The sequence below is a fragment of the Colias philodice genome, chromosome 18, assembly GCF_061535455.1.
Source record: "Colias philodice isolate Cphi_HAF_F1 chromosome 18, ilColPhil1 Martin Lab GWU primary, whole genome shotgun sequence".
NCBI classification, from domain to species: domain Eukaryota; kingdom Metazoa; phylum Arthropoda; class Insecta; order Lepidoptera; family Pieridae; genus Colias; species Colias philodice.
In genome coordinates this window covers 10,261,308-10,279,612 of record NC_143103.1, presented here as the reverse complement: position 1 = coordinate 10,279,612, position 18,305 = coordinate 10,261,308, and the positions used below count along the sequence as shown (strand labels likewise).

Below are 18,305 nucleotides of genomic sequence, written 5' to 3'. Positions count from 1 at the left end.
ACTATAACCTCCTTTGAGCTTAGTATACCAACAGTGGGACACCCTGTATATATATATATATATATATATATATATATATATATATATACGGTTTTTATTTATGTACGTGTACGAGACGCTTTTAGGTTCTCATGCTGACCGATTTAGTCATTCTCAAACTTGACCTAGTTTCAGCAGAAGTGCTACTTGCTAATGTCTTTTAAATTATTAAATAGGATGAAAATGAATAATTATTAATTTTATAACTCGTATTGAATAAATTAAAATATACTTTAGTATACGTAGGTATAAAATTATAAATTCATATAACGTTTTAATATGAATAAAATATGTATGCAAATTGATGGATGGACCCTATTTGTGCACTGCCATATTTATAGATAGTAATAATTCATTTATAATGATTAAATGCGAAATAATATCAAAAAAGGTTCTGATAAATAAAATAAAATAATTGTTAAAGTAAAAACCATAAACCTATTTTTCCTTACACAAATTTATTAAAAAACAGATAACTTTTTGAATTACATATAACGTTTAGCGAACACAAAATTCCAGTGTATGACAATTCAATATGTAAAAAACAATTGTTAGTTGTGTGCAAATAGTGTGTTGCACTTATAAGGTAGTGTGAAGTGATAACTCGAAGATGTACAGCTTCGACAAGGATCTGTGGCACGTGCGCGGGAGATCACGGTCCGGGACCGGGGAACAGACGCCGGAAAACCGTAAATATATCACCTATTTATTTTTGAAGTGATACTTCTTTAGGCGCGTTGAGAGTTAAATTTCAAAGTCGCTTCATGGCAATATCGTCACGTCCTTGAAACTGGCCAAAGAAGTTTCACTTCTGACAAGTGTGCTCGGCACACACGCTCTTTTTAAATATTTGCTTCAGTTATGCTAGCCAATCGGAGATAGTAGCACAATAGTAGCCCAGTTGTTTAATGATTGTATTATCCAGGCTGGGCACATGGAGTTAGTAACCAAAGGTCGCGAAATTTTCAGCGAATCGCAACGGAAATAAGACGACTATAAATCATTGGTTTATCTATTTTTATTTAATAACAGTATGTAGTGTACGTAATTTGGTGTTTACGCTGAAATAAAAAATGTATGTAATGATCATTAGTTCGATAATTTATATAACTTTTGGTCTTCATTCCGTCTAGCCCCCTTTCACGTTTATTGTCTTACAAACGAACCAGCGTCTGCCAAACAACCTTTTATTCGTGATGCTCTGAAAACTTTCAATTGATACTACACTATTACGTCGCTTCTTTTCATTTCTGTTCAATGAACGATTTATAAAAATGCATATTGCGTATCTGTTTTTAAATAACAGCCGAAGTTTTATAGGTAAAAAAAGTTAAAAACATTTCTCTCACAGTTCGGAGATGAAATTAATTTTTCAATTGTAGATGCCTAGGTAAGAACCTAGTAGATTTTGACGGAATTTAGCAAATTAGTTTACTATTAGAGGTCAAAATATATAGGTATGTGGTGTAATTTTTTTTACTTATACAGAATATTTAAATTTTCCAGGTGTAAGATTATTTCAAATTATTGAAAATCTGTGCCTGTCGCGAGCGCAGTCGCGAGCGACAGGCACAGATTTTCACACAGAGATTTTCACACAGAGATTTTCACGCAGAGATTTTCACGCAGAGATTTTCACGCAGAGATTTTCACGCAGAGATTTTCACGCAGAGATTTTCACGCAGAGATTTTCACGCAGAGATTTTCACGCAGAGATTTTCACGCAGAGATTTTCACGCAGAGATTTTCACGCAGAGATTTTCACGCAGAGATTTTCACGCAGAGATTTTCACGCAGAGATTTTCACGCAGAGATTTTCACGCAGAGATTTTCACGCAGAGATTTTCACGCAGAGATTTTCACGCAGAGATTTTCACGCAGAGATTTTCACGCAGAGATTTTCACGCAGAGATTTTCACGCAGAGATTTTCACGCAGAGATTTTCACGCAGAGATTTTCACGCAGAGATTTTCACGCAGAGATTTTCACGCAGAGATTTTCACGCAGAGATTTTCACGCAGAGATGTTCACGCAGAGATGTTCACGCAGAGATGTTCACGCAGAGATGTTCACGCAGAGATGTTCACGCAGAGATTTTCACGCAGAGATGTTCACGCAGAGATGTTCACGCAGAGATTTCCACGCAGAGATTTTCACGCAGAGATTTCCACGCAGAGATTTTCACGTAGAGATTTTCACACAGAGATTTTCACACAGATATTTTCACACATAGATTTTCACACATAGATTTTCACAACAAGGTTATGGCCAAGTTATGGCGTATGAAATGTCCTCGAAAGACTATCGTGTTATAGGTAGTGAGTGTACCTAGTTAGTTTTTATTAATATAAGTAATTAAATTACGTCGGCTTTGGATAATCTTCGGTTTACGGATCGCGTTGAGCGTTGAGTGCTAAATTTAATTACTTCGCAGAAGTATATATTCGTTACTAGCTTCCGCCCGCGACTCCGTCCATGCGGATGTCGGTCTTCGCGTGGATGGTTTATTTTTCCATTAACTCTGACAATGACATCTTATAAATATCTATTGGACCCAAATACGGCTAGGCCTATAATAATACGCAACGTGTGTTCGCGGTTCTACAGAACAACGTCTATGGATAAAACTGAAAAATTATGATTAATTTTTTTTCTACGTATTTTTCCAGGATAAAAAGTATCCTATTTTACGCCTAGGATAATAGTGTAATTATACCAAGTTTCATCGAAATCGAACCGTTAGTTTTCACGTGATGTCTTCACATACAGACAGACAGACAGACAGACCGACAAAATTTTTTTTAATTACATATTTGGGTTTGGTTAGTGGTAGTGGTATCGATCTAGTATTTATTTTTTCAATATTTTCAATGTACAGAATTGACCCTTCTACAGATTTATTATATGTAATAGATATGTAGTTGAAATTTGATTTATTTTGTTTAGAAATTTGTGTCCATATTCTATGGGAAATATTTTAATGCTTCGATGAGGATGCTATAAGAATCAGGTGAAGAAAATCTTGGTATTTATTACTTATTAGCCTATTTTGAAGCAAATTTTGTTCAATTAAGACCTAACTTGATAAAAATTCTTATAAGTAGGTACCTACGTCGAAAAGCAATTCAATGAAATTAACAAATAAAAATCTAACATTAAATTAAATAGGTTCCCAAAGCCCAACACATAGAATCGGTCCAGCCGTTTTGGAGGAGTATGGTAATTAACATTGTGACACGGGAAAAATATACTTTTTTGAAGTCAAATTAAATACTTGAATAGTTTTTGTGTTTAATTACTATAATTTGTCTTTCAATCCCCAGGTAGCGAGAGCCCAACCAGCGCTGTCGGAGCGGAGGCGCCGCGGGAGCTCCCGAACGAGCTTTCAGCGCCCTATGAGGTGCCGCAGTTCCCCATCGAACAGATTGAGAAGAAACTGCTCATACAGAGACAACTAAATGTCAAGTAAGTTGATAAATGAGTCAAGTAAACCCATGACCAGTGATGTCTGTAAGTGATGTCTAATGCGGGCTTCTTCACAATGGGCAGCGTTGGGCGAGTAGAGGCAAGCACGATAGCGTAGAGCAAATGTCTATGATCGGCCGTCATTGTGGTCATTGTAGATGTTTTTTTCATTACTGCCGTAATGGCGGTAAACATCGACGATCATTTGTTGGGCCAACGCTCTCGATTGTGAAGAAGGCCATCAAGCCTCGTATGAGTAAGTTGAGCAACAATGTTGACATTGTTGCTGAACTGCTACAAAAACATTATGTTGTATTGTAAGTTGCTTATCGATTGAGAACATTGATACAAGAGTCATCAACTCTGCAACAGAGGTGTTGGTAGTAATTGTTTTTGTCGCTTATCGCGCGAGAATATTTCAACATTGGTTATTAATTCTGCATCAATTGGTGTTGCAAGCAACATGATGATTCATCATAGGTGTTGTTTAACATAAATACGCGATGGTGAATTAAAAGTAGCTTTAGTTTCGCGTAAACACCCAGTAAGCTCTAACACGTACTTATAGTTTGTGACTAATGAACTGATCAATTAATTATTAATTTATTTATAAAACGAAGCTGTTAATATATATTGCCGTTTACATCGTGAATTTCAATTAGTTCATGAATTAAATACTTAATTTATTTTCTAAAATACCACGTCTTCTCTACCATACAGATGTCTAATTACTTAATCGTTCCAAGAAATATCGTTCCGGAAGACATAGAATTTCACTAGCTTTTACAAGAATAATTAATGCTTTTGCAATAATAATAAGCCGTTTTCTATTTTCCATATCCACTGGTAGTATTTAAATACGGTTCAATAGTAATAACTAGACCAAAGATACCATATAAAGCCTATAAACTTGAACGCGGGGTGTCTGAAAATTAATAGAACGCTACAGCGCGTCACCGCCCGCCCATACGGTAGGTATTAACAAGTAATTGGATCAACCTTGACGCGACAACCCTTACCGTACGCCATTTGTTATTGCATTTCCGAACGCATTGATGTGACCATAGACACGTGCGTGATTCGAAAAAAATTGTATTTTTTTTCTGTGAGTTCGATTTTGGCGGCAATATTCGAAATTCGAATTTGTGTGGTTTTGTAGTGCTTTGTGAAAAAATTATTAACATAACTTGCCGAAGAACTAGAGGAACTAGATGTGAAAATTTTTTATTAAATAAATGTGAGTGTAGTATAAAACTGAGTTTTTGTGCGATTTTTCAATGTTTCTTAAAATATTTTAAATTAAAATGTTTGGAAGTAAAGTGGATTGTCAGAGATGGATCAGACATAATCGGTAAGGTACCTATTAAAAATGTATACTTGCTTTTTTTTTGTTTATAATAAGTATTGTTATCCTTTTTTGGGTTATAACTTATTATATTATATCTAAATTTCATTGATATGTTTGGCTCATTATTACAATACTAGAAATAGGGATATATCATTTCATAAATATAATTTAATTAGGTACATACCTAGGTGTTTATGTCTACACTCTACTGTTTCAAGATTGTAGAGGGCTGATAAGTGGTTTATTTCCTTTTGGTTAGTTGTAAAATTTTTTATTTTTTCAATGTATTTGTTTATCTTTGTCAAACTTTATCTCGAAAAGCTTTTCAGTTCATCCAAGCCATAAACATTTTCTTACTCATTTTCACCCTAATCGGTTCGAAAAAGACAGGAAAAAAAGTCATTTTTTATCGTTTAAACTTTAAACTTTAAATAAAATAACTTGAAATTTAATCAGATAAGCAAAATCTCTTTAGTCTTGTTTATAAAACATAAGTTTGGAAGACAACTGCAATGGTAAACAAAATTGCGATGTACTTAAATATCGAATCTATACTAATATTATAAAGCTGAAGAGTTTGTTTGTTTGTTTGAACGCACTAATCTCAAGAACTACTGGTCCGATTTGAAAAATTCTTTCGGTGTTGGATAACTAGCCCATTTAGCGAAGAAGTATATATGTTATATTATATCATCACGCTAAGACCAACAGAAGCGGAGCCACGCGGGTGAAACCGCGGAGCGCAGCTAGTAGTATATCAAGGGTTATTCAATTGAACATGTAAAATGGCAATTAAAAGGCGATTAGTCAATATCAACTTACAGAGACATTATTTCATATTTATTTGAACAGATAAAGATTAATGAGCGCTTGTTTTGCAAAAGCTATGTCGGAGTTATTTTCGATACTGCAAACATTTCTCTATTTACTATATTTTGTTCCTGAAAATTAAGTTTAAATAAAAAGGAGAATTTCAAGAATAAATATTAAATATAGATATAAGATTATCTATTGGTTACATTTAGTTAATATTTTTTATGTGTCACATCAATATTGAAAACATTGTATTTTAAATATACAATTTTTTTAATCTTCTTATATATTAAAAATGAATCGCAAAATGTGTTGGTAAGCGCATAACTCGAGAACGGCTGAACCGATTTCGATAATTATTTTTTTATTATATTCCTTGAAGTACGAGGATGGTTCTTATGGAGAGAAAACGTAAATATTATGTACCACGGGCGAAGCCGGGGCGGACCGCTAGTACAATATATAAATTTTCTAATAGATAGGTAATTGAAAAGTAATAAGGAACTGCCAGTATGAATAATTTAATTCTACACAGCCCATGTATTTGTCAAGCAAAATAATTGATAGCAACAGTTGTTCCTTTGGCAGTCGGGATCAGTGCAAAGGGAAAGAAAAATGTTAAGTAACTTGTCACCCATAATTAAGATGTTAATCTTTTATTTGAGAATTTATGTCTGTATTCTCTACTACAGCTCTACGTATCTTAACAATTTTGCAGTATGTAGAGTATGCGTAGAACTAAATAAATTCTAAAATACGTAGGTATGCTATTCGTGTATAGTTTATACTTGATTGTCTTTGCGATTCTAGAGGTATACCTATCTTAAAATAGCCAAAATGCGTTATTATCTCCTTATATAGGTTACGTATTTTTGATTCTATAATTGAGGATATGTACTTTACATATTGGCAGCACACATGGGTATAAATTATAATGTATTTTTTGATTTCTATAATTATTATTGGGGATATGTACTTAACATAGTTCTAGCGTAGGTACTACATATGTATTATTAGAAACTTTACTTTTTCATCTTTAACTGTTTTCGGTTTTGCACGCCTCATAAGCGAAGCGTTGAGGTGGGTACTACTGTCACTTCGCGCAAAACATCTGATTTTTCAAACTTAAAATGTCTTTATGTATCATACATTGCACTTGTAAGATAATACATACACACACATATTAAGAAAAAACACTATTTTTAACGTTCATGATATTTTTGATGTCATTTTTGTTATTTAAACTAGTTAAAAAACAGTTTAAAAAAGTTCTGTCTTGGACGTCCGTGTGTCTGTATGTGCGGATCCTTTTTCTTGTTAACACGATAGCGACCGAAATACTTTACTAATCGAGTCTTTTTTTTTCTCTTACGCTTGAGTATGCTCAAGAATAGAACCCTTTCATTTTTCAGGGTCTGATCCGATGTGGTTTAATTGTTATTAAATAAACAAAAATAATAATTAATAAATATTTATTAAAAAAAAATTATGAGGCGTGCACTTTTGGATTTTCCAAATTATATTTACTTTACAGAAACTGCAATAAAATATAAAAATAAAACAACACTTTAAATTTATCACTTTTTTATTTCCTGCTATATATTTAAAAAAAATCATGATGTTCCTCCATTATTAAATTAAAACTATTTATCACAGGGCAGCAGAATGCGGGCAGTCCGCGCGTTCGTTCGCGGGCAGCGAAGCGGGAGGCGCCGCTGCCGTCTTCGAGGAGGCGGCGCGGCTCCGGGACGATGACGATATGGACGTCATCCTGCCGCACTTTCAGCGGGTCGCTATTAGCGGGGAGGATACTTCTGGGGTGAGATACATACACAAATACATATACATACACATAATATACACGTCAGTGAGCTAGCGCAAACATAAATGGACACACACAAACACATTGGCAAGCACGCATGGATTCGCACGTGCATAGTAAACACGCATGCACACACTGATAAACAAACACTCTAGACTCTAGACTCTAGAGTCTAGAGTCTAGCCCATACACATATCCCTGCACACAGTACACACACGCACGCACGTTTACGTACGCACATGCACACACGTTCGCACGCTTTGACGGGCTACACGCACACGTGCAAATAGCTGCGCGTGTGTGCATTTATCCCAATTTATGCACATCGTAGAATTGGCAGACAAACATTAACAAATTAATTGCAAATTAACTAGATGATATACTATTACAACAAATATTATTTTACTCATATGGGTTGGCATCAGTTGTGATTTTTGCTCTTGCTTTTATCCAAAATAAGTTATTATTATTGCAGATAAACAAGTTCTTAATACTGATGATTTTGCAATAACTATCGGCTTTGTCTCTAGATTTGTAATTTAATGATATCCTCACAATAACATGAAATCAAATATTAGTTTGATGTGAAAGCAAAGAAGTTTTAAGTAACAAATATCTCAAGGAATACGAATATGATCCATTTTTATCATAAGTAACCAGCTTAGATATGAAGAATATTCGAGTTGGTAGAAATACACAAAAATAGACTACAGAATATATACCAACGGGAAACTATTCTACGCATTTCGTTTTGTGGACAATACAGACGGGTGTTTGAATAGCGGATGTTATGAATAGGAAGATTAAATTGCTCTATAGAAATATAGTTGTGGCATACTAAATCAAATTTGCATAACGGAGTATTTGAGTCGTATTTATCCTGTGATTTGAATGTTATCGAAATATTATGTTAAGGGAAATCGGGAATATTTAGTTATTGGATTACTTAAAATTTTAGCTAAAATATTGCTCTTAATAACATCAATTATTATCTATTGTGTAAAGTCTCATCAAAATCAGTGTAGCCATTTCACAGATTTCCCGGAAAAAATCAAACAAGAGAACACAGAACTTCTCTTCTTTTTCAAACTATTTCAATTCTCAGTCATACTAATAAAGATAACAAGATGAATGTCTTATAAATCAGGTCCCACTAGAGGATCTCCAACAAGCATCCTCTTACCTGGTCCAAGCACTAGAGATCCGTAAGCGTTACATGGAGATGTCCAGCCAGAGCTTCTGCAGCATCACGGCGCGGTTCCTGCGCTCCATCGACCCGGACGGCGCTGCCAACCACACGCCAAGTGTTAAGGTGCCACAGCGGCATATAGCCGGTGAGTATAGTTGGCGACTGGGGAACTTTCTTAGGAGATAATTTAGAGATAATTTAGAGCTTCAGGTGAAATAGAAAATTCCCAGGACTCAGTGAAAAGTGGCCACTTCACCTCGTTTTACAAAGGCCTATTTTTCCCTTTATATTTTGTCCTAAACAAGGATATTAAAAGGGACTAACATTGTTTCTAACTGTAATATTAACAAATCTTAATGATTCGTTAACTCATTCCGTTTTGCTTATAATTTTTTTAATGATTTAAATCTCTACTGGACCACAGATTAGATATTAGACTGGACTCTATCCCAAAAAAAAATCAGTCACTTTAGCAACTTTTCAATTTCTTTTCGCTATAAACTTACCAGGCATTTATCTTTTGATAATATTTATAAAACCAGCCATAAGTAAAGCTTACACACTAGCTATTTTTCAACCATACACATTTCACACAGACCACATAGTACATCCACCCTTCAAGATCGGCCGGGACCCCTGGGAGTGTCCCATGCCCGAACCAAAGGGCTACCACATCAAACCACACGAAGGCGTGTACAACCTGTACCGGGACGAAGCGTGTACGGACCGGGTACCGTACGAGTACATCACGTTATCACAGTACATACAGGACAAGAATACCATGTGTACCATGATCGCTGATGGACCACTGTGAGTATACTAATCGTGTTTGCTATTTATCAGTCTGTAGTTCCACTCTTTGTTTTTGCATGCAAGTATCAATTTCTTACTTCACCTACAATATCAGCTATAACTTTAAAATCATTAAAAGCTTTTTAGTTTCTATGATTTGAAGGGACAATCAATTCATTTTAACTTTTCAGTTTCTTTTATTAGTTGTGACAAACTAACATTGCCCTTGACACGCAATCTCACATTTCCCAGTAACAATTTTCCTCTTTTCTTTCTATACTCACTTTATCACAAACGTCTGTCCATTTCCTGTCACATTTTCCTTTACTTGAGTTCATCTTCTTATAATCCCATATTTTTAGATGGGATAGAATTGACTCTCGTCTTTTACTATTCTTTCTGTATCTCTATAAAAATAGCACTTTAGAATTACAGAAAATTTGGTAAAAAGTTAAATATGTAACTCCAACTTGTGTGCAGGAAATCCTTCTGCTACCGTCGTCTGAGCTACCTCTCATCCAAGTTCCAGTTACACGTGCTTCTCAATGAGTTGAGAGAATTGGCTTCACAGAAGGCAGTACCACATCGTGACTTTTATAATATACGGTGAGAATTTACTTCTAGTACCTTCTATCAGAAAATTTAAAGCATCGTTTTAATTCCTTCTGTAGCCTCGAAATTAAAATTAATAAATTTGGTACTTTTATATTGATTTAAGAATATATGATTAACGTTTTAAATACATTAAAAAATATATTGAATTGAGAACCTCCTCTTATTTGAAATCGGTTATAAAGTTCTTCCATTTCGATATAGGCTCCACAGTCCACACAAGATTGACGTAGAAAACAGTAATCTAAATGATGATCTTCTGAAAATTTAATACAAGAACATGTTTCCACTTGGAGTAAAAGTTGGATCCGCTTGGAGTAAAAGTTGGAAGTTTATTAAATTTCCTATTTCTTTTTTTTATTTATTCATTATTAATTTTATCTGTGCAGGAAAGTTGACACTCACATTCACGCAGCCTCATGTATGAACCAGAAACACTTGCTGCGTTTCATCAAGAAGACGTTGAAGAACCACGCTGATGAAGTAAGGAAATTGTATTCTGATTCGTATGTTCTAAGCATTTAGGTCTAGTTTCAGTTGCTCCTCAAAGTCAAATCAAATATCTTTATTTTGCTCGTATATTGTTAATAAATTGCTAGATATAATATTTTTATTACATAAACTGCCATAGTAAATTAGGTGCTTTTTTTTAATTAATTCATATACAAAATTACAGTAATTTATTTAATAATCTCTAACCTACTAAAATATCTTGCTCTTGCAGGTGGTAACACTACACAAGGGAACACCAATGACGCTAAAAGCAGTGTTCCAGTCCATGAACCTCAGTACTTATGATCTTACTGTTGATATGCTGGATGTACATGCGGTAAGTTATCTAAAGATTACTTAATATTTTAATGAGGATTTGTCCGTTTGTTTCTATGCATGTCCTAATCTAACAAAAATAATGCATTGTAATTTGAATAGGGTCAGAATCATACAGTATCTGTAAATAAATAAAAAGGAATGTTTGTCTCTGCATGCATGCATTTGGTCATCTTTATTTATTCTTGTTTTATTTATTTCTTGGAAATCTTCAGTGAAGTTTTGCGCATGAGCGCATGAAGACATAAATTGGTACGTCAAATTTCAGAGTGTACTGCAGGTTAAGCAGGGGTGCACAGTCTGTCATAATTGTTAACTCGGTATGGTCATTGCAGCCAATTTAATTAACTTATTTCACTTACCCAGGACCGAAACACATTCCACCGCTTCGACAAGTTCAACGCCAAGTACAACCCCATCGGTGAGAGCAGACTGCGTGAGGTTTTCCTCAAGACAGATAATTATATGAACGGGAAGTACTTCGCTAGGATTATTAAGGTATGTGTTTTTTGGGATTTACTTATTAAGAATTAGCCCTATAGTAAGGTGTAGGTTCGAATCCTGAAAGGAACCCTGTAATTTTTTCTTTTGGCAAACCCTTTATGACAGGGTGGGTATCATTGATGAAAATTTTTAGCTTGTTGGAAATTGTTTTTTTTTTCAAACATATTAAATACCAACTGCGCTTCGCGGTTTCACCCGCATTGCTCCGCTCCTCTTGGTCTTAGCCTTCCTCGATAAATGGGCTATCTAACACCGAAAGAATTTTTCAAATCTGACCAGTTCCTGAGATTAGCGCGTTCAAACAAACAAACTCTTCAGCTTTATAATATTGGTGTAGATTTAAAACTGAATGTGATATTGCAGGAAGTCGCATCAGATCTAGAAGAGAGCAAGTACCAGAACGCTGAATTACGTCTATCTATCTATGGCAAGAGCCCCAGCGAATGGGCCAAGTTGGCCAAGTGGGCCATCCAGTACGACGTGTACTCGAACAACGTGCGCTGGCTCATACAGATCCCGCGCTTGTAGTGAGTAGATATTTTATTAAACCTACTAGCTTTTGGTGCCCGCGTTTTCAAAGAAAAACCGCATAGTTCCCGTTCCCGTGGGACTTCCGGGATAAAACCTATCCTATGTGTTAATCCAAGTTGCCCTCTATATGTGTGCTAAATTTCATTGTTATCGGTTCAGTAGTATTTGCGTGAAAGAGTAACAAACAAACACATACATCCAAACTTTTGCATTTATAATATAAGTTTTAAATTTCCTTTAGACGTGGTTTTGAATATTTATCGTCATCATCTTCACCATCAACACTACCAACATCCGAATCCCAGGAAAGCCAACTTTTAATAATAAGAAAAAAAATATAACTACCGGCCGAATTGATAACCTCCTCCTTTTTTTTTGAAGTCGGTTAAAAAGAGCGTTTGTGCCGAGCATACGTGTCAGGAATGAAACTTCTTTGGCAAGATTCAAAAATACCAAAATCGTCGCTTTACTACATGACATTATTGCCATGACGTGACCTTGAAAATTTACTCTCAACGCGCCTAAAGAAGTCACTATAAAACTAAATAATTATTAGTAATTCTTTAAATAATGTAATCTTCCCTCTTCACAGTGACATCTTCAAGTCGAACAAGATAATGAACAACTTCCAAGAGTTCCTCAGCAACATCTTCCAGCCGCTGTTCGAGGTCACCAACGATCCGAACAGCAATCTGGAGTTGCACAAATTCCTTACTGTAAGTGTTTACATTTATTGAAGTGAAAACTTCTTTAGCGGCGTTGAGCACTTTTTCTGTAATGGGTATAAAATCTTAAACTCGCGTCAGGACACGTGACCTGATCGAAAAAGCGTAAGACGGATACCATTCCAAAATATCAAACATGCTCAACGTTAATAATCAAGTTTTCACTTCTGCCGGCATTCCCGGAGTGTAACCCGTCTTTTTTTCAAATACTTAAGAATGTGTGAAAGAAGTATGAAAGGGAATTTATAAGATTGAAAATGTCAGCTTTATGTGTGTGTAATATTTTGATATGGTAATGATAATATAATGTGGTATGTAAAAGTGTTTGTGTATGTATGAGTGTGTATTTGACGAAGTGTGTGTATTATAGGATACATGTGTGCGTGCGTATGTGTGGTTATTTGATCCAGTGTGGGTATGTGTATATACTATATTTTTTAATGTGTTGTATTTGTTACGGGCAATTTGATAACTCTGGGCACTAATAATAATGGCCGGTCTGTATTCATAATGCCCTACTCAATTGGGCTATGTTATTAATCACTTTTTCCGGTCTTTATGAATAAGTATTTCTAAGGTCTTTATCAAAAAAATAAAATAGGTTAAATGAAGTGTCTTTATAGCATAGTCGTTGGTTTGGATAAGTTTGTTGGGGTGGGTTAGGTTAGGTTCCTGTTTTTGAAGCGAAACTTCTTTATCGGGGTTGGAAAAAAATTTAGTGTAACATATTTCCGTTACGCGCCATCTTGTTCTTATCCCTACCACGCGTGATTTGACGTATTTCTGTAAAGTTGCATATAGTAAATTATTTGTTGAAAAATAAGGTCATAAAGAAGTTTCACTTCTTACGTGTGTACACTAGTACTCGCACACATTTTTTTAACTACACTTGTATTTTTAAAGCGTCTGTATGTGTCTCTATAATGTTTTGATATCACACACAGCACGTGGTCGGCTTCGACAGTGTGGACGACGAGTCGAAGCCGGAGAACCCGATGTTAGACGCGGAGGTGCGGCCGCCGGCGCGATGGGATGATGACGAGAACCCGCCCTATGCGTACTATCTGTACTATATGTACTCGAATATCACCGTGTTGAATCATTTCCGCAAGTACGTGTTGTTTTTTTAAAGATTTATATTTATTTTTTTTGCTAAGAAAAGATATCTGTGTAAGTAGTTCTAAGGCTTCTGTACGACTGTTCTATACAACCATGTACAACTATTAAAGTGTTAAATAAATTAATAAATAAATATCTAATTATCTAATTGCACTTTGTATAATTATGATTAGAATGTGTGCCGGCTATTAATATGTTTGTAATCAAACTACTCGAATCTAACTTTTATAGAAACGATATATGAAATATATTTCATACCACTTCGGATAAGGGTGTCCAGTACACCCTTATCCGGGTATAATTAATTTTGTAATTAGGAAAAATCTGGAAGAGATCGCTACCTAGCAATAAGGCCGCCGTTTATACCTGTCTGTCTCTATGTTTGTTTTATCTGTATTTCTATTTCTTATGTGTCTGCAATAAAGTGTTAAATTAATAATTAATGGTTTGGTCATTTTTCAGAGAGCAAGGTCTTAACACATTCGTATTACGCCCGCATTGTGGCGAGGCGGGTCCCGTACAACATTTAGTATGTGGCTTCATGCTCGCTGAGAACATTTCCCATGGTCTACTTCTTAGAAAGGTAAGATTTTAAAATTTATTTTATGTTGGAATTATTAAAGAGTTTTGTTTTGTTAGGAGAATATAAATCGAATATTTTATCTTATTTTGGATTTATTTAAGAGAACTATTGTATTATTTAAGAAAATATAGGTAGGGTATAGTAGATATATATGGAAGAAAACTAGCAGGTAGCAGATAGTATAATAAGGGTTCCCTTATTTAAATTTTACTATCTTTTTAGTGCATAATATTATCATTAGTTCATCACATCAACCTATTCCCGTCCATGACCGGACGAAAGCATCTCCCAATTATTACTTAATATTAATTTATTATTTTTCCCCAGGTCCCCGTACTCCAGTACTTATACTACCTAGCACAGATCTACATCGCAATGTCGCCGCTCAGCAACAACTCGCTGTTCCTGAACTACCACCGCAACCCGCTGCCGGAGTTCCTCGCGAGAGGCCTGTGCATCACGCTCAGTACTGATGACCCGCTGCAGTTCCACTTTACCAAGGTTTTTGTTGTTTTTATCTTAAAACTAGATGTTGGTCGCGGCCAACAACTTAACTTTTACTTACCTTACTTACCAACAACTTTTACTTACTTACTTACCAACAACTTTTACTTACTTACTTACCAACAACTTTTACTTTGCGTGAAATAAAAATACAAAGTATACGGAGTAAAAACTTTTGTCACCTATTTTATTCCATTGAGGGTAGAATTAACCAAAACTCATTCTTGGCGGATATCTACATCGAATTAGCTGAAAATCGGGCTGAAGTTGGCATAAAAAAGATACAATCAAAATTTCTATTCCAATCGGTGTAATATCTTTGTTGTGCGTTGATAAATCAGTCAATCACCATTTCATTTTAAGATTTTATCACTATCGTCTGACATCTAAACTATATGTATACAAAACTTAAATATATTACCTACCTTATTTGTTCTTCTGTCAATAACACTATGACTAATTTCAGCCACTATTTTAACGTTCTCTGCATCAGTACTAATTTTAATTACTTGTTCATTTCACAGGAACCTCTGATGGAGGAATACAGCATTGCAGCTCAAGTGTGGAAGCTGAGCTCATGTGACATGTGCGAGTTGGCTCGCAACTCTGTGCTCATGTCTGGTTTCCCTCATGAGGTATGTTCTTTGGCTATTTATTATTAATTACCTCTTTGAAGTATTTAACTTTTAAATGTACTTCGATTATACCTTGATTATAAAAATAAATAAAATAAAATTGTACCGCTTTCTGATACTGTCTCATGATACTTTTTTAGGTGAATTTTCATTAACTCTTTTGTTATGTTAACTGACACAAATTCTAAAAAGACAATATCAAGAAGCTATGTAATCGTCAATGTAATAATCCATAATATAGTTTTAAATAAATAATTTCTCACATATTAATCTATTCTTCTAGATGAAACAGTACTGGTTAGGTCCAAACTACACGAAGGAGGGCGTTGCCGGAAATGACATCACGCGCACAAACGTACCGGATATCCGCGTGTCCTTCCGCTACGAGACCATACTTGACGAACTAACCAACATATTCAAGGTAAGTTATCATTTAGATGATGAAAACAAAAACTTAGAAATTGAGAAAAACAACATATGACTTTGCGTAGGGATTTCACCAAATACATTTAGATGATACAATTTGAACACTGGTAATAATTTATAAGTTAAACTTGTTTTACACTTCTCTTTAATACTTTTTTCAACATACATATTAAAGTCAGTGATTTACTTAAACTTCGTTAATTTGTAACTAAAATAACACATAACTTGTTAGCATTTCTGTACATTCCATACATGGACGATGAGAACATCGTCCACAAATAGAAATTTGTGTTGTTTTTGCAAATGTATGTTGTGTTTGTAACCCTGTATATTTTCTGTTTTGTTTGTGGCTGTTGTCTTGTTTACCCAAAGTTTCCCCACATCAATACAATATTAAACCCCGTCTTCGCCTGTAACATTGCCTTGAAATATCATACAATTTCAGGAAGGAATGTCGACCAGTCATTAGACCACATGCAGTACTGTGGATACAACGTGCTAAAATATAAAATTATATATAAATAATAATCGTGCTATATGTATTGTTGCTTGGGTAACGTTGCCCCAATATGTATCGAGTAAGATTTCCCCCAATGTGATAATTAGGTGAGGTACAGTGTATTTAATCGAATGGATTGCATTAACTTTTTTCATTTTCAACCTTTTAATCTGTAACATTTTTAATGGTTGTTTATTTGTTTTTTTATACTTTTCGATCGATAGCTTGTAAGACTAATATTTTTTTTATTATAAGTAAAATCATGATTTTTGTACATTATACTTTTGGCGATAATTTTAGTTATTACGTTTGTATGAGTAATTATTGCACATGTAGTTTTTATATTCCTCCGTTTTTACACTTAAAGACTTCCTGTAATTAACAAAGTGCCTCCAAAGACGAATAATTTAGTAATAAGGATCCAAGCTTCAAATAGATTTATCTTGGCCTTTTATATATCAAAAGTGTAACATTTGTATTTAGTGTAGTTTTACAGTAATAGGCTCAAGAAATTCTTTATTATCAATTTAATATTTTTCAAAACCTCTGTATGGATAAAAAAAAATCCCCTTTAATGTTAATAAATGTTAGTGTTTTTGTTGTTATTTGCTTGGGATGATGTTGCATTAAAACACCGGGAATACATAATTCTAATGATTAGACTTTTCGTCATGTTTTTTAAATTGAAAAAAAAAATTGGTTGTTTGTAAAGTAGGTTTACGATCGAGATGTTTACGTGATAACGTCTTATTGGTGGCAGCGCTCGAGATGAGACGGGAGATCGGTCCGTCTCACTCTCGTTATACCTGCGATCGCGCTCGTGAGGTTTTGGTGTGACACAAGTTTCTGAACATGTCACCCGACTAAAACGATTTTAAAAACGTTATCACGTTAAAAAATTGGACACCTCAATATTCTCTAAAAGAAGATATTTCGAAGCTTGATTAAAACTGTAACATAATCAAAAAATACAGTAAATTTTGTATTCCCGGTACACTTGGTGTGAAAAGTGTTTTGCAATTTTTTACCATTAATTTTTAAAACATGTACATAATATACATCCATGATCTGTTCTTCAAAATAATCACAAAATATGAACTACACAACGAACTTAATCATTTCATAATATTACAATCAAAAAATATTTTGCGTTGTGTGACAGAGATGTACGATGTTCTTGTATACCTCTATCTCTGTCTTACAACGTTAAAAATCTACAAATGGTTACTAGATTTTCTCTTTTGCGTTTTAATTTAAATAGCACATGTACTTAAGTATTCTCTCCTTGCAATGTATAAACGATTTGCTATAGATTATACAATTTATATTATATGAAAGTGAATGTTATCATGTTGTTGGAAATAAAGCTGCTCATACGGAAACACATTTATTATTTAAATACTATCATCATAAGACCTCTTGGAAAAAATTGTTTACTTAATTTACTGATAAAATATTTAACTACTAGATTTCCGCCCGCGGCTTCGCCCGCGTTTTCAAAGGAAAACCCGCATAGTTCCCGTTCCCGAGGGATTTCCGGGATAAAACCTATCCTATGTGTTAATCCAAGTTACCCTCTATAGGTGTGCTAAATTTCATTGTAATCGGTTCAGTAGTTTTTACGTGAAAGAGTAACAAACATCCATACAAACTTTCGCCTTTATAATAGTATTAAGATTTGAGAAATACGTTTTTCTTTACCAAGTAAAGAATTTAAAATTAAAAAGGGCATAGAAAGGTAATTTAATAGTAGTCTTCACAAGTATTAGGTAACTAGAGAGATAGATAATAAAGTTGATACAAAATTTTTAAGCCTACAGGGTAAAACTTGCATATTTGAGTAATAACATATATTTTTTTGTGCTGTAGAT

General features: G+C 34.4%; 1 protein-coding gene across 11 annotated transcripts in view; it reads left to right on the top strand.

The window, feature by feature from the left end:
- LOC149480733 (AMP deaminase 2-like) overlaps positions 1 to 18,305 on the top strand; it is a 44,685-nt gene that overhangs the window by 25,295 nt on the left and 1,085 nt on the right. For 3 of the 11 annotated variants that reach the window (XM_089706768.1, XM_089706777.1, XM_089706779.1), the window contains exons 2-16: positions 3,363 to 3,504; positions 7,322 to 7,484; positions 8,635 to 8,821; positions 9,273 to 9,486; positions 9,949 to 10,074; positions 10,470 to 10,563; positions 10,805 to 10,909; positions 11,275 to 11,406; positions 11,776 to 11,939; positions 12,536 to 12,659; positions 13,613 to 13,779; positions 14,250 to 14,370; positions 14,698 to 14,871; positions 15,399 to 15,509; positions 15,793 to 15,930. In XM_089706768.1, the coding sequence (XP_089562894.1) occupies positions 3,363 to 3,504; positions 7,322 to 7,484; positions 8,635 to 8,821; positions 9,273 to 9,486; positions 9,949 to 10,074; positions 10,470 to 10,563; positions 10,805 to 10,909; positions 11,275 to 11,406; positions 11,776 to 11,939; positions 12,536 to 12,659; positions 13,613 to 13,779; positions 14,250 to 14,370; positions 14,698 to 14,871; positions 15,399 to 15,509; positions 15,793 to 15,930 (2,162 nt within the window). Of the gene's footprint in view, positions 1 to 430; positions 729 to 3,362; positions 3,505 to 7,321; positions 7,485 to 8,634; positions 8,822 to 9,272; positions 9,487 to 9,948; positions 10,075 to 10,469; positions 10,564 to 10,804; positions 10,910 to 11,274; positions 11,407 to 11,775; positions 11,940 to 12,535; positions 12,660 to 13,612; positions 13,780 to 14,249; positions 14,371 to 14,697; positions 14,872 to 15,398; positions 15,510 to 15,792; positions 15,931 to 16,380; positions 17,817 to 18,305 lie in introns of those variants that run through there. The other 8 variants (XM_089706775.1, XM_089706776.1, XM_089706770.1 and 5 more) reach the window with 5 other exon arrangements.